Below are 15,723 nucleotides of genomic sequence, written 5' to 3' on the forward strand. Positions count from 1 at the left end.
CCTTTGTAAGAGTTGCTGTGGTCATGGTGTGTCTTCACAGCTACAGAACAGTGACTAAGACATCATCCCAAACCCATAGAGGCAGAAGTAGCTCTGGGCTTCTTGAAAAGGGTGACTTACTCACCTTGCCAGCCCATGTAGCTCTTCTCTTAAACTGGCTTCTTCTTTGGCTCATAGGTCACTGGTATGATAATGGGAGGAGGAGGGGTCCTGGACTCAGTGCCACCCTGTAACCAGTGCTGTGCATGTCTCCAGTGTTCCCAGTATACCGGCACGGATGGTGCAGAGGAGGACATTTCCTGTAGCTATCAATACTGCCCTCACTGCCTCAGTCACATGACTGCTATGATGTCCATGTTATTACTTCTCCACTCGCTATGTGTAGATGCCTGTCTGTCAGAATCACAGACGCTATTGTAGTGATAGTTTTTGCCTTGTAACCGATGTTGATGCTCTGAATTCTTTGCTTAGAGTAAATTCCAAGCATTCAAATTCTTGACAGACATAAAACTTCTGAAGTTGCAACTTCCCTTATTGCCAGGGAGCTGAAGAACGTCTGTTTTACTAGCACTCCGGAGCCGAGCATGGCCTTGCCCTCTGGGTCTTTCTGTCACTACCTGGGATTACAGGCGTGAGCTGCCACACATAGAAACTGCATATTTCTGTGTGGTGATTAGGATGGACTGAGACTTGTCCAAGAGTTCAATGGTTGTGCTTCCTCTTGTGTGTTTGACTGAGTGGTTTGTGTATTGGCGAGAATCAAGGTTTTGGTTAGAACAGAATGACCTGTAATGTGGTAGGATTAAGTGTTCCTTCCCTAGTCATAGCAGGTGCTTGCCTTGTATGTTTTTCATGGGTAGCCACAAACATGTGACCATGTGTGTGGCTTTCTGTTCCTTGGAGAGTAGTAATGTGCTTCCATGTGGCCCTTCAATACCTAATCCTGTCTTGCTGTCTCACATAGGGAGATCTTCCCAGAAAGCAGGGCCACAGGTAGCAGATGTTACTGGGAGAGGGGATCCTAATGCCCCCTTTTATCCCATTCTCAGAGCTGCCATTCACTGCCCTCTGACCTTGGGAGCCCTTGCTACTGTTCTGGCCCACAAGAGATGTCAGAACCAAGGCATGTCAGTATCTTCTGCACTGAGGAAGGCCTTATGGGCTCCTATTGCACGTGTACCACTGCCCCTGTGCATGTGTGCATGAGGATGGTGGCCAGGGCCAGCTGTTTCATCTTTCTGACTCAGATAATCTAAAAATATCTTGGGCTGGGTGTTTGGAGGGAATCTATGATCAACCTGTGAGTGCTGAGCTCTCAGGAGTCAGCCTGTGTGGGTTTGGACTGCATTTCCCCTCAGAAGATGCAGTCATCTCAGCAGTACAGATGGCAGCCCTCTCCTGCAGTCATCTCCTAGGTCTCTTGTCTGATAGGCCTGAGGCAGGATGAGGATGCTCCCTCTACCCATACGTGTGGCTGTCCCAGGCCTTTGCCATTTGGCTGCTACCCCTCAGTACTGGTAGGAATGACTTCCAGAATGGTGAATACATTGTGAGCCAGTACCAGAAACCAGGTGTGCATGCTGAGATTTGCATCACAGCTCTGTTCCTTGTGACCTGCATCCCATGCTCTCAGCTCTATGAGCATGTTCCTGGTGAGGTGTGCTCATCCATGCACCAGATGCTCAGTGAGAGTCTGCACTGTCTCATACATGAGTCTAGAAGAAATGCTGGTGCCATGTCAGCAGGGACCATAATTGATTTTGAATTGCTGTGGAGTGGAGCCTCTCAGAAAGATGGTCACGTGAGCTTGGCCTTGAGGGTGAATAGGATTCTGCAGGAAGGGAGGGAGAGGGGGAAGGAAAAGAGGGACAAAGGAGGAGGAAGAGTTGGAGGAAGAACTGCAGGCTTCATGATCAGATCACGGGAAGTGACTTCTCATTGGTATCCAGGTGGCCGCAGCATGGAGGGGCAGGGAAGAACAGAGGGAACCACAGAGACTGAGAAGCAGCAAGAAGCTTGGGCAGGCTCTGAGTCTGGAAGGAGGACTTTGGAGAGAGGGGCTCTGGGAATGGAGGGTTGGCTGCTTAGCAGGGTGCCACTTCCACCGCTTTTGAGGACAGTGAGCCAGTGGGAGCATTGTGCCTGGTCAATGTTTTGTGTTGATGTTTGCTGCCAGTGAAAACAGATGTCCTTGGGCTCTGGTGATGGCTCTGCTTTGGTTGGCTGGAGCACATGGAGATATAGTGTGCTGCTTAGCTGAGAGGGATCCTGATGCTGATGTTCCTGGGTGCCATCAGTTAGCAAGTGCCCATGTCATGCTGTCGTGTAGCAGCTACATGGACATAGGAAATAGACATTGGCTGATGGCGTCCCAGATTCTGTAGGTACAGAGATTATCATCTGTGCCGGAAAAGTGACTCATGCTTTCCTCAAGTGAGGACTATCCTTGGGGGACTGGCCTTCTCATAGTGACAGTGTTTATGTCTGTTTCCATTCCAGATGCCACAGGGCCTCTGAACTGCTGGAGAATCAGCCTTGGTGGCCAGAAGCTCTCAATACACGTTTGCGTGCTTACAGCTTCAGGAAGCTGCTCCTAAGGCTGTGTCCATCTGGTTTGGCAGTCCAGCCACCATGGAGGCCCCAGAAGTCCCTGTGGGTTCCCTGATTGACTTTGGGACTGAACCACCTACCTCCCCTCCCCTGGAAGCAGCAGCATCAACACTCCAGGACCCAGATGGCTCCCTGGACGATGGTGCATCTGAGAGTGAGACCACCGAGTCCGCAGACAGTGAGAATGACATGGGCGAGTCACTGTCACACCCATCCTGGGACCAAGACCGCCGCTCTTCTTCGAATGAGTCCTTCTCCTCCAATCAGAGTGCTGATTCAGCCCCAGATGAGGAGACCCTGGCACTTCGAGAGTTCATGCGCAACTATGTAGAGAAGATTTTCTCTGGAGGGTAGGCTCTCTGTGGGATGGAGGGTAGGCCCTCTGTGGGATGGAGGGTAGGCCCTCTGTGGGATGGAGGGTAGGCTCTCTGTGGGATGGAGGGTAGGCTCTCTGTGGGATGGAGGGTAGGCTCTCTGTGGGATGGAGGGTAGGCTCTCTGTGGGATGGAGGGTAGGCTCTCTGTGGGATGGAGGGTAGGCCCTCTGTGGGATGGAGGGTAGGCCCTCTGTGGGATGGAGGGTAGGCCCTCTGTGGGATGGAGGGTAGGCCCTCTGTGGGATGGAGGGTAGGCCCTCTGTGGGATGGAGGGTAGGCCCTCTGTGGGATGGAGGGTAGACCCTCTGTGGGATGGAGGGTAGGCCCTCTGTGGGATGGAGGGTAGGCCCTCTGTGGGATGGAGGGTAGGCCCTCTGTGGGATGGAGGGTAGGCTCTCTGTGGGATGGAGGGTAGGCCCTCTGTGGGATGGAGGGTAGGCCCTCTGTGGGATGGAGGGTAGGCCCTCTGTGGGATGGAGGGTAGGCCCTCTGTGGGATGGAGAATAGACTCTCTGTGGGATGGAGGGTAGGCCCTCTGTGGGATGGAGGGTAGACCCTTTGTAGGAAGGAGGGTGGACCCTCTTTGGGATGAAGGTTAAGCCTTCTTTGAGATGCAGAGTAGGCCTTTTAAGGACACTAGCCTGCTGTCAGAATCGAGGGGATCTGCTTCCTACTATAGTCTACAGTGGCTCTTGGCTGTCTTAGGCTGCCTATAGAGTCACATTGGGAGGTTTTAAAGAGTTCCCACTCCTAGGAGGTTGGATATTTAGCTCAATAGCTTTCTTAGAATTTCTGTTGCTGTGAAGAGACACTGTGACCCTGGCAACTCTTATAAGGAAGAACATTTAACTGGGGCTGGCTTACAGTTCAGAGGTTTAGTCCATTACCATCATGGTGGAAAACATGGTGGCATGCAGGTAGACATGGTGCTGAGGAGGAGCTAAGAGCTCTATATCTTGATCTGTAGGCAGCAGAGGGAAGAGACACTGAGCCATACTGGGCATAGCTTGAGCACACAAGAGCTCAAAGGCAGCCCCCACAGTGACACACTTCCAGGCCAGACTCTAAGGGTCCAGGGTATATAGCCACTGATCTGTTAGTAGCTACAGCAGCTCGCCAGAACTTAGCTTCTTTATGGACCAGCCACATCAGCATCTGAGCTGTTGGAAATGCAGGGCTTCAGGCACTGTTGCTCCTTTGGGTGTGCACCTGGATTCTCTCAAACCTATTCTTGTTGGGGCAGCCTGCCCACAGCTATAGTCTCAAGGAGCCTGGTTTACAGTGTGCTAAAAGCAATACAGATGTTTACCTGTTGGGCTCTCACTGTGGCTCATCTGGCAGAGTGCTTGCCCAGTGTGTATGAAGCCCTGATTTAATCCCAAGCAATGCATAGACCAAGCATGATGGCATATAGTTACAACCCCAGCACTTGGGAGGTGGGAGCAGAAGGAATAAGAGATCAAGATCATCCTTGGTCATATAGCAAGTTTGAGACAAAGCTAGCATAGAGACTATTATGTGATATATATAGTATCATGATATTTTGTATATTTATAATATTTTAGAAATCAGGACTTATATTATAATGTATATCATGTTATATATTAATATATGACAGAGCAAGACTGTATAATACATTAATGTTTATATATAATATTTTATATATAATTAATAATAATATTATTATCTGGTAACAAACCCATAAGTACGAATTACATAAGCTGGCCAATTTCCAGCCCTCTGCTTCATTTTCATCTTTAAGTTTGAGGAAAATGTTTGGCTATTTGCAGAGAACTAAGGGCTCTTGGGGCCCGTGCCCTCACCAGGGCTCAGATGCCTGGAGCAGGAGGCCTGCTAGTAGAGAGGTGGATGGAATTCCCACTTGCTGCTCCAGCCACATCTGGGCCTTGAAGCCAGGCTCCTGGCTTCAAAAATAAGAGCAAGACACTGTTCCCTGGAAAGTGACAAGACCTGGGAACAGCGCTCCTCTGTCCTTCTCCCCACTCTCTCCTGGAGCTTCTGTTCTAGGAACTAAACCCTTGTTTTTTCTCTGCCCTTCTCCTAGAGAGGACTTGGACCAGGAAGAGAAAGCAAAGTTTGGGGAATACTGCAGCGGCGAAGATGGGAAAGGCCGTGAGTGGTTCGCACGGTTTGTGAGCGCACAGGTGAGTGCAAGGTGGGCAAAAAGGACCAACAGCCTGGTCAGTGCCACTGTGGTGAAGAAAATGGAGGACACTGCCAGAAGAATGAGGCCAAAGACAGCTGGGGCAGGGTAGAACGTTCTACCTCTGACTGAAAGCCCTGCTTGGGAAGGAGCAGGGACTATGGCAAGCTATGGAAGCCTGTCCCCACCCCCGGCAAAATTGGCTTTTTGGAGGCAAGCATGTGGGCTCTGTTCATGCATATTTTTTATTAAATCACCAGTAGTATTCAAACCGTACAAAAGACAGCATAGCCAAGATTGTGAAAGGCAGGTAAAACCAAAGGTATTGAGAAAGCGCAGGGAAGAATCCCATCTTGCATATTTCCATTATAGGAATGTATTCTTCATAGAGAAATTAGAAATAGTGGGGGCGGACGATGACAGGAATAGCCAGTGTTGCCATTTGGGGTTTTGTCACTCTATATTCTCCCTATGGGTTTTCGAGACAGGGTCTCTCTGTGTAGCCTTGGCTGTCCTAGACTCATTTTGTAGACCAGGCTAGCCTCAAACTCACAGTGATCTGCCTGCCTTTGTCTCCCAAGTGCTGGGTTTAAAGGCGTGCGCCACCACGCCCTGCTGTCGAGTTTCTTTATGAAATCCTGTGAGGATGATGCAGGAGGGCATCTTCTGGGCTGCAGTGCAAAGGGTCTGGGGAGTGCCGGTGTCCTGCCCTGAGTCCTGGCAGAGGGAAAGTGGCCATTAGGGCCCACTCAGGCTGCATGGAGACAAGCAGAGTGACAAGCCCCCAGCCTTCCTGAGCTGCCGCACGTCACCGAGTCCCTGATGTACCTGGTTCTTTCTGCCCAGCGCTGCAAGTCCAAGTGTGTATCCGAGCCGACCTTCTACCGCCTGGTGCAGTCCTTCGCGGTGGTGCTGTTTGAGTAAGTGATGTCCTCCACCGAAGTCTTCTGAAGCTGTCCTTTCTACCTTTCCCACCCTCAATGAGCCAGCTGTGAGTAATGGCCACACAAGCTGCCGCCCACTCTGGGCTAGAATTGGTGACCGGCATCTTCCGGGAGCAGAGTGGTGGGCTGCTTCCTGCCCTGATGGGAGATGAGGTTTGTCCTTCTCGTTCACAGTGTAGCATCTGTAGGTGGACCAGTAAACTCTCCTCTTTTCAAAAGCTTCTTCCTCTCCTTTTGTTTGCTGAGTCAAATAGCTGTGTGAATATTCCATTAATATTTGGCTGTGATCTTTAGCATGCTGCAATACAGTAAGAACGGTCCTTTGCATTTCTAGAATGTCACTCAGTACATCACTTTCTTATATGCAATAGTTTGTTGATTTTCAATAAGAGACATGAAAGGCATGAGTGCTTATTTGCTTGTGGCTCATGAGTGCTACCTATAGACTAGGAGCATAGGGACAGTGGTGGCCAGGGGTCCCCACCCAATCCCTGAGTCTAAGCCCTGGGGCTATCCGGTGGTTCATGTCCTAACAGCCCTATAGGAAATCTGAGGGTACCAACCTCTGAGTTCATATGTGAGAAGTAGCACTGAATATCCTGGTGACCCCTAAGAAATAGGGACAGTAGCCAAATGATCTGTATCAATGGTTTAGGGCCAAGGCTTGAGGTGACTTCTAGTCCTGGCCCTGCTGGGGTACACTAGGGTGAATGTCCTGGGCCTTGATATGATCTTAATGTGAAAGAGACCAGGCTGAGGGCCACAAACACCTTCCCACACTTAGAGCCTGGCCATGCACCTATAGTGGCTCTCCTGACTGCATGCTTGAGTGTCCCTGTTACTGCTGTGGTAGCATCTTGGTACTGAGGCTTCTGAAGCACTCTGATCCTGCTTCATTAATTTGCGGGGTGCAGGGCAATGTAGACACACACCTTTAACCCCAGCACTCAGGGAGCAGAGGCAGGGGAACCTCTGGGAGTCAGTTAGTGGCGCTCTAGCCAGCCAATCTTGTTCCCATCCCAGGTGCCACCAGATGGATGACTTCGGGCCTGCCAAGAACCTCATGACCATGTGCTTCACCTACTACCACCTGGGTGAGTAAGCCTGAACAGAGCACCCACGCTGGGACTGGAGTTGTGTGCTGGTAACACAGCATGAAGGGAAGCTTCCTTTATGAGCAGCAGGTGCTACGGGGCCTTCCAGAGAGAAGGAGCTGATGTTGAGGAGACGACAAGCAGGCATGAGACTCTAGATGTGGGAGGAATCGTGGGCTGCACTTGGGGTGGGGCTTGGCTGTCTGTGCAGCCAAGGAAATGATAGGAGGCAGAACTGCTACATTTGGGGGTCTCTGCTCCACCAAAGCAGGCTTCAAAGTGGGCCACCCTGCCGAGCAACCTAGGGAATATCCTGGGGAGAGTCTGGGGTGGCCAGGATGACTAAGCAAAGATACATAGCCAGGAAGTCTCTTTTGGCTCAAGGTGTTGAAAGGCCCTGTGTGCAGGAGCCCTGCAGCCTGCCAGAGGAGCCCAGTTCAGCTCCTCAAGGAGAGTGCTGGGAATCTCCCTATGGAGACCTGGGCATGGATAATTGAGTAGGCCCTCACATCCTCCTTGCTCACTATCGCTCCACTCTTAGGGTGGAGACCCTTCCCTCCGTGTGTGCTCCAGGTCTCCTGCCCCTAAGCAGCCCCAAATGGCCTGACTGCTCTAGACCAGCCTAGCCCTTAGTGCGAAGCCGCGTGCTTACGGCCACCACCAAGCCAAATGGAAAAGTTCATTCCTCCCACCTAGTCAGTCTATGCAAAGACCCTCACACTTGGCCCATCGGGGTTACCTTTGTGGGGTTCTTCCCACTCGCTGCCCTAAGGAAGGGATTCTGGGGTGCCTCACTCCCCTCTGTCTCTTCTCTCCCACATTTACCTGATGGAGGCCCATTCACACGTTGCCTTTGAGATAGAGCTGAGTCTCTGCCTCTTCTCTCCTGTTGCCAGTCTCTCAGACCGCTGTGTGGCTCTCAGTGTACACTTCTCTTACCTTCTTTCCAGACGGCTGCTCCTTCAGGCCACCTCCACCCTCCTCATAGTCCATGTCCTCTTCTCTGTATGGTCTGTGTTTATTGACCACCCCAGGGAGGCCTGGCCTTCTCTTGTCTGAAGAGCTTGCTAAGATCCTGTTGATGAAACTAAGGGCAGCACCTCCTCTCCTGCCCGCAGTCCCTGGGGAGCGGGAGACCACCTTCAGGCACTCTCCCTCTCCTGTCCATACTGTAAACCACTTCTCACTGCCATTCTCCCCTCCTTCAAGGCAAGCCGCAGCTGCTCCCGACAGAGCCCAGGGAGAAGCCAGCCGGCAGCATTGACTCCTACCTGAAGTCAGCTAACAGCTGGCTGGCAGAGAAGAAGGACATTGCTGAGCGGCTGCTGAAGAACACGGAGAACATGAAGGGCTTCTTTGGGGGGCTGGAGACCAAGCTGAAAGGACCACTGGTCAGGAAGAATGAGTGAGTGTGGGCACAGGCCTGAGCTTATGGGCAGATGGATTTTGGGAGAGGCAGGTGGCTTGCCTAATCTTGTCCCTGCAGCTGTTCTTGTAGCACAGTTGCTGGCCCAGCATGACTCTGAAGTCCCAGCGCTTCCCATGGCTTCCACATGCTGTTTGCTCACTGGCACGCAGGGGTCCAGGAACCATGTTTCTTGGGCTGACAGGAGCATGTGGCTTTGTGGTTTGCCAACAGGGAAGCTGAATACTGTCCCTCCTTCTTTCTGTCACTGTCTTGCACATTAATGTGAAGGAGACCAGGGGCACCTTGGATGCCACTGCCTCCAGGAGGCACTGCTCTGGCAGACAGAGGACTTATTGTTGATTTGTTTGAGACAAGGTCTGTATGTGGCTCTGGATGTCCTAGAGTTCAGTCTGTACACCAACCAGGCTGGCCTTGAGCTCACAGAGATCCGCTTGCCATTGCTGGGCTCCAGAGGGCTCTTGAGATGGGTGCACTAGTCACAAAGGGTGCTAAAGCTGAGACACCACAAAGAAGGGGGTACGACAGCATAAGGGCAACCATTCAGGGCCCTGCACTACCTGAGGCTTGGTTATAGCCAGGGTCTGCGACCTGTCCCTCCCTGTCACACAGTGGGCTCATAGACAATGATGCTATTGCAGTCTCAGTACCACAGGCCTCAGTCCCCAGACCCGTTCATTGACACTGTAGCACTGATAACCAACCTCTCTTTAGAGGAGCCACTCAGAGAACAGTCAGCACCTGACGTGTGTGTGGCAAGGGCCCCTTGCACTGCTTTCAGGAAGTGTGGCAAGGGCCCCTTTCACTGCTTTGTCTCTCTCCCTCCAGGGAAGATGAGAACAAACCTAAGGACAGACAGCTGAAGACTGGTAAGAACTCAACTCTCTGGACTGTCTAGGAGATGGGGCCTTAAAAATGGGGCCTATAGTGTGGTGGAGCCTAGGGGGGTGCTATGCAAGGTAGAACCTGGAGGTTGGTGCCTGGGACAAATGGGTACCTGTGAAAGAGGGCAGGGCCTGCCCCTCTGGCATTGTAATGAAGACACACCACCCAGGACACACTGGCTTACCATTAGCCAGCAACAGGAACAAGCAAGTTGCCAATGAAAGTGCTTTGCCACCATTCTAAACAGACTATGCAGAAACTAAATCCTTAACCCCAGGGGAGTTAAGCCAGATGTTAAGGGGAGGGTGCTACTTCATGGACCACACTGGGAAGAAGCCCTAAGCTAACACTGGCAAAAAGCTTCATGGAATTTGGACGGTGTAGCTTGATGACTTTTGGGAGAAGCAGAGCCTGCTGAATGTCTGTAGGTGCCCAGCCCAGGCTGCCCTCAGACCTCCTTCCTCCCGCAGTGACTGTGATCAGCCCGGAAGATGAACAGAAGGGGGAGAAGGTCTACCTCTACACGCACCTGAGGCAGCAGCCCATCTGGTAAGGCCATCCACACTCTGCCCCATCCGACCCGGCACAGCTGCTGCCTAGCCCTTTAGCTGCCTGTGTCTCCAGCAATGGCGGTGGCCATCCTCACCTCCAGGGTAGCCACAGTGAGATGGCAGGTGCTAGCAAGTGTTAATAGAGATGTGAAGACATCTGACTCTGCATAAAAGTGGGAAGGTATGGCAGCGTGGACATTGTGGAAATGCCTGGCAGCTCCCCAGGGACTAACAGAGTGGCCATGTGACCAGCCATGCATGTCCCTACATGGAAATCTATAAGGAGCTTACAGCAAGCTGTTCAGAATAGTCCCAAAAGGACAAGGCTAGCTGGCTCTGGACACACAGATCACTACACAGTGACCCGCAAGCCATTGCACTCACAAGAGAAGCAGACACAAAAGACCATGAGCCATCTGGTCCCATTTGTGCAGACAGACACACACACACACACACACACACGCACACACACACACACACACCCCTGAACTAGGGACTGTACTTTGAGTGTGTCCCTCAAAGGCTCATATGCTGGCTCTCTGGTCCCTAGTGTGGTGAATTGAAGATGGGGGAGTTGTAAGAGTGAAATCTAGAGCAAGGTCATCAGCCTGGGCACCATCAGGAAGGAGTTCGAGAAGCTACCACACTTTCGAGTCAGGTCTTGAGAGTATGTTGTGAAACCCTATGCCCTTGCCTCTCCTCTGCCATGTTGGGATGATAGTGGCCCTTGTCGGAACCAGTACAAGGCTGTTGGGACCCTCTTGCCGTAAATCTTGACTTAAATATCTTTTCTTTATATATCACTGTGCTGACATCACCAGGGTTAGCACACGACAGACCAAGACAGCCATGGTCAGGAGCTCCAGCAGCCTTTAATGTTGCTTGGAGCCCTGGGCAACCTCCCACCTCACATTCACTCACCAGTGAGGAACAACTCTAGCGTGGAACAGAATGCATCTACGTAGCCTCTCTCTCAAAGGTCACAGTCCAGCAAGGGTCATGCGAAAAGTGTGGCTGAGATATGCCATGGGAACCCCCAGGGCAAAGAGCTAGGTGGAAGCTGACAGAGGCCAGTACAGGGAGGTGGACCTGAAGCAACTGGAAATGCTGTGTAGCAAAGAGCGGAGGGCCTCACTGGGTCCATGTTACCTCAGTGACCATGCTGAGCCCTCAGGTTCCTGGAGCTGGTGAGACATAGGGCCAGAAGCCACTCTTGTGGACACATGGCCTCCGTTCTCCCACACGCTATGCGTTGGAGTCAAAGCTGCCATGTGACAATGGACCTTCACGTGCAGGTGCAGGCCATAGGCCACCCCAGATCTTCTACAGGAAGAGCTGTTCCTGATTCTGTGTCCCTGTGGCTATGTTCACATGACTGCCATGGCATGTGGCTGCTGGGTTCCCATGTTGGTGCTGCTCAGCAGAGCAGGGGTCCAGTTGTCCACTTCCTCTTGGAAGCCGCACTGCTGGCTGCCTAAGCAACTGAGCAAGACTGCTTCACCTTCCCAAAGACCTCTTCAACTATCCCATCCTCTGCTAGGTCCCCAGGGCAACACTTTATTCATCTCTCAGGCTTCTCAGACACTTCTCACAAAACGAGAAGCTGTTGCTTTTGGTGTGGAGGGCAGAGAGGACTTGCGTAGACCTTTACCATGTCTCATCCTACAGGCACACGTTGAGGTTCTGGAATGCGGCCTTTTTTGATGCCGTCCACTGTGAGAGGCGGAAGCGATCCCCCACCACCAGGTAGGAGCCAAGACTGTCCCCTCCAGACTTGGGAGAGAGGACCAAATCTTGGCTTGGTCTCCCAAGTCCTTGGGAGCCAGCAAAATGGCTGAGCTGCTGTCGATGGTTTCTTCCACTCATGTGTTCCAGAGCCTTGCAAGCTGCCTGAGGGGTCAGTGCTCACAGCTTTGGGGGTGGGGCGCTCAGCTTGCATGGTGCTTCCTGTTCTGGGGCTCTGGCATGATACAGCCTGATCCTCCAATGTCACCTCTGCCCAAAGGAGACCACTGGCCTCCACTCTACCCCTCTGTTCACTGTTAGAATCAAGCCTGGCAGTACAACCGCCCCCTGAGCCCTTTGCTGAAGCCTAAGCACCTGTGGTGCTTAAGCTAGTCCTACACCTCAGATGCTCTGTGGGACCCTGTTCAGAAAGCCTGGAGAGCAGGAAGGGCCTGTTCCCAGTACCACAGAGGCTCTCTTTTGGTGGAGCCGGCACAGGTTGCTACCCACTCCAGTCAGCCTTGAGGCAGCAGACCCTGTGGAAGCCAGGCCGGCCCTACTGGACCTCCAAGTGTGGGACTTTGTAGCCAGTATCTGAGAGCTTTGATTGACTGTCATTAGGAAGGCCCTGGGCCTTTGGCTGTGTTTGGGAGGGAGCAGATGAGCAGAGCATCTTCTGGGCGTGGCTCCTCTGCTGGCCAGTGGGAATGAGGTGGCTTGCCTCAAGTCCTGTGGTTGTCTGTCGGGACTGTTTCCTGGGGAGGCAGCGGGAGCATGGGGTTGGCAAGACCCTAGACTTCCAGAAGACCGTGGGGAGAATTCCACTCTGTCTGGAGGTTGGGCAGCTCCACATGCACCATTGGCTTCTTGCTGAGCTCTCCCAGCTCCTAGGGACCCATCTGTTCTGGGTTCCCTGTCTCTCTCTGTCCTCTCTGCTCCCACCTAGAATAATCCTCTCTGCTTGTTCTTTTCCATCCACATATCTTGCATGACTTTGACATGTGCCTTTGTTTACCTGTTTCTGCTGCCGCTCCAGAGGGGATGCTGGAGAGCAGGAGGAGAAGAGGTGTGTGTCCACGTGACTTTGCTCCATTTACAGCTCTGGGGTTTCTTCCAAGGCCACTGCCAGGAGGGGAGGGTACCCTTGGGGAGGCATGCCCTGTGCTAGGTAGACTGGTGATAGGGCCTGGCCCAAGACAGATAGAGCTTGCCATGGCCAGAGCACCCTGAGACAATCAGAAACCAGGACACTGCGAGCCACCCCAAGAGGCACACATGGGCAAAAGGCTGCTGTCTTCAAAGCCATGGCACTCTCCATGGGCCCCTCTGCACCTGGGTCAGACACAGGAGTTCCACTGCTGTGGAAGAGGAGGGTGGGCGTGGAGAAGTTTCCTGAAGTTTACAGTTCCTTCCACTCTCACTGTTCTAGGGTCACATAGAAGAACAGGTACCCCCTCTCCTTCAGCCACTGGGTGACCAAAAGAGCTGGCTGGGGGGCGGGGGTCGCTTGAAGCAAAATAGGTTGCCTTTGAGCCTACATGGGTCTGATTCATGTTTCCCAGAAGGCCCTGTGACCCGTTTTTAGAGTAAAAGCCACGCCCACCCATAAAGAGCTGTGAACCCAGGTGGATTTCCTTGGAGCCTGGGTGTGCGGCTTTCACAGCGATGGTTCACAGCTGTGCTGCTCTGATGACTCTCGCTGCTGTGGCTTTACAGTAGCTGTGAGGAGCACTCAGGCCTAACATCCCCTCACAGTAGCAGGGCCCCATATTCCCACCACAGAGGACCCTGTGACAAACCAGCTTCCTAGGAACAGCTTGGGCCCAAAGACAAGCACCACCACAGCCTCCCCAGGCAGCTGAGCTGGTTTATGCTCACTGATCTGTTCTTAGTCCAGCTGAAGAAACTACCAGCTTCCTGGGCCTCACAAGCCTCTCCCTGGAGCCCAGGCAGCTAACTGACCACCAGCACAGGCCTACTGGAGAATATCTGGTATCACTCGGGTCCCCCAGTGTTCAGCAGCCATTTTTTTTTCAATGATCCCTTCTAACAGCAGATTCTTTTCCATCACCCAGTCCCACAGGTTTCCATCAAGTGGTGGATGGACACACACACACACACACACACACACACACACACACACACACACACGCACACACACGCACACACACACAACAGGAGCTTAGATTTGTGATCAATGTTCCATGTGTAGGGCACTGCAGGGGCCTGAACTCAGCTCCCAGGAAACAAGTAGATAGCAGGCACCCGCCAGGCCAAGTTGCTTGTGGCCTTTCACTCTTTTTTCAGAAGTCAAGTGATATCTTAGTTTTAGTCCTTTCCACAGCAAGGACAGTCACTTCCTCATGAGGTCAGGCATGAAGGATCTGGGCTACTATGCCAAACAACTCAGAGAATGGTTTACTGTGCACAGATACCTGTACATGGCAGGTTGCTGGGTGGTACTGGGCTTTGTGTATCTAAACAGCCTCAGAGCCAGTTCTGGAAGGCTGCACCGTGTCTCCAGTGCATTCTGGGATCTTTATAGGTGTTCTGCCTGAGTGTGTAGAGTCTGCAGGTGAACTCCATCCCGCTGAGCTGTGGCGGTCAGTGGCCTGGGCCAGGAAGAGGCAGGCCTGGGCTTTTGTCCCTTCGTTTTGTTCTCTCCCTTCCTTCCTTCTGCTTTTCCACGACTGACTGACCTCTCCTTCCTCCATGCTACTTCTTCTCTCCCTGTGCTTTGATCTTTCTCTCAACCTTACTGCAACCTTAGTTAGACTCATCCATCCTGAGACTTCTCTTTGGAGGAAATGGGACAAAATGAGCTATACCCTCCGATCTGAAGCTGTGTCTCTGTCTCTGAGTACCAGGGTCTGACTTCACATGGGTAATGAGCACAGACACTGGGGTTGGGGGAGGGGCTTCTGGGCCCTCTGAGGAGGTGGCTGCTCCATGAGCCCCGCCAGGAAGGGGGAAAGCCAGGATGATGTGTGACATGTGACGGTCTTGCTGTGGTAGTTAGTGGCAGAGGTATTAGCATAGGCACCTTTCTGTCCTACTCCTGGGCCTTCCCTCTATACAGGGCAGGTGGATGCCCAAAAGAACATCCCAACCTCACCCAGGTACCCATCCTATGCCACCTGCCTAGAATAGAAAGCAGAAGAAATTCTTTCTTAGAGGTTGTCCACCACCCTACTACCCAACTTGGGCTCTAGAGTTTGGGCTGGCTTCACAATGGCCGTGTGGTTACAGGCCAGTGCCAGGAGGACTATAGGAAGAGTGTAACTGTCTCCTCCATGGTATACAGGGCAGAAAACAGCCATGTTGGGGAACCCTTGTGAGGCAGGTGGAGACTGTGCGTAAGGGACAGTGTGGCTGTCATACATTCCTGGGATCCCCAACCCTGTGTCTCCTATAGATGCTGCCTTGTGCATCTGGTCCCATGACACCAGGCAGGTCCCTAGCCTGCGTTTCCTGCCCCATTAGGTGGACCAAGTCCTAGGAAGGCTGTGAGTGGCCAAGGCCCACCCAGGCCTCCAGGACAAGAGAATGTCATTTGCTTTCTGGTTCTTCATCTTAGGCAAAGAATAAATGTTGGTGTTTGAGGCCCCTAGGCAAGTGACAGGCTCTGGTGGTGGCAGGCTCTGGTGGTGGCAGGCTCTGGTGGAAGCTACCCGCCAGGGCAGGTCCCTATGCATCCAAGAGGCAGTGCAGACTACCAGCTCCACAGAGCAGGGGAGGGAGGGTCCCAGACCATTCTGAAGCCCATCGCGTCCTTCCTGTGCCCACAGGGAAAAATGGTGCCACATGACCCAGGAAGAGCGGGATGACAGCCTGCGGTTCAATGAGAACATCACCTTCGGGCAGCTGGGGTAAGAGCCGAGCTGTTAAATCAGCCAGGGCCACGTACCAGGAGAGGGGCGGTGTAGTGGGCCTGACTTCTTAGGAGCA

General features: G+C 52.6%; 1 protein-coding gene across 3 annotated transcripts in view; it reads left to right on the plus strand.

Moving 5' to 3' along the window:
• The window catches only part of Kiaa0513 (KIAA0513 ortholog), a 43,264-nt gene that overhangs the window by 25,737 nt on the left and 1,804 nt on the right, over positions 1–15,723 (plus strand). Inside the window, exons 2-11 of one of the 3 annotated variants that reach the window (XM_051168570.1) lie at positions 2,622–2,960; positions 5,052–5,151; positions 5,997–6,070; positions 7,118–7,188; positions 8,398–8,593; positions 9,443–9,483; positions 9,970–10,048; positions 11,719–11,796; positions 12,812–12,841; positions 15,564–15,644. In XM_051168570.1, coding sequence (XP_051024527.1) covers positions 2,632–2,960; positions 5,052–5,151; positions 5,997–6,070; positions 7,118–7,188; positions 8,398–8,593; positions 9,443–9,483; positions 9,970–10,048; positions 11,719–11,796; positions 12,812–12,841; positions 15,564–15,644 — 1,079 coding nt within the window. In that variant the 5' untranslated portion in view covers positions 2,622–2,631. Of the gene's footprint in view, positions 1–2,499; positions 2,961–5,051; positions 5,152–5,996; positions 6,071–7,117; positions 7,189–8,397; positions 8,594–9,442; positions 9,484–9,969; positions 10,049–11,718; positions 11,797–12,811; positions 12,842–15,563; positions 15,645–15,723 lie in introns of all 3 variants that reach the window. The other 2 variants (XM_051168572.1, XM_051168571.1) reach the window with 2 other exon arrangements.

This window comes from Acomys russatus, chromosome 26 (assembly GCF_903995435.1).
Source record: "Acomys russatus chromosome 26, mAcoRus1.1, whole genome shotgun sequence".
NCBI classification, from domain to species: domain Eukaryota; kingdom Metazoa; phylum Chordata; class Mammalia; order Rodentia; family Muridae; genus Acomys; species Acomys russatus.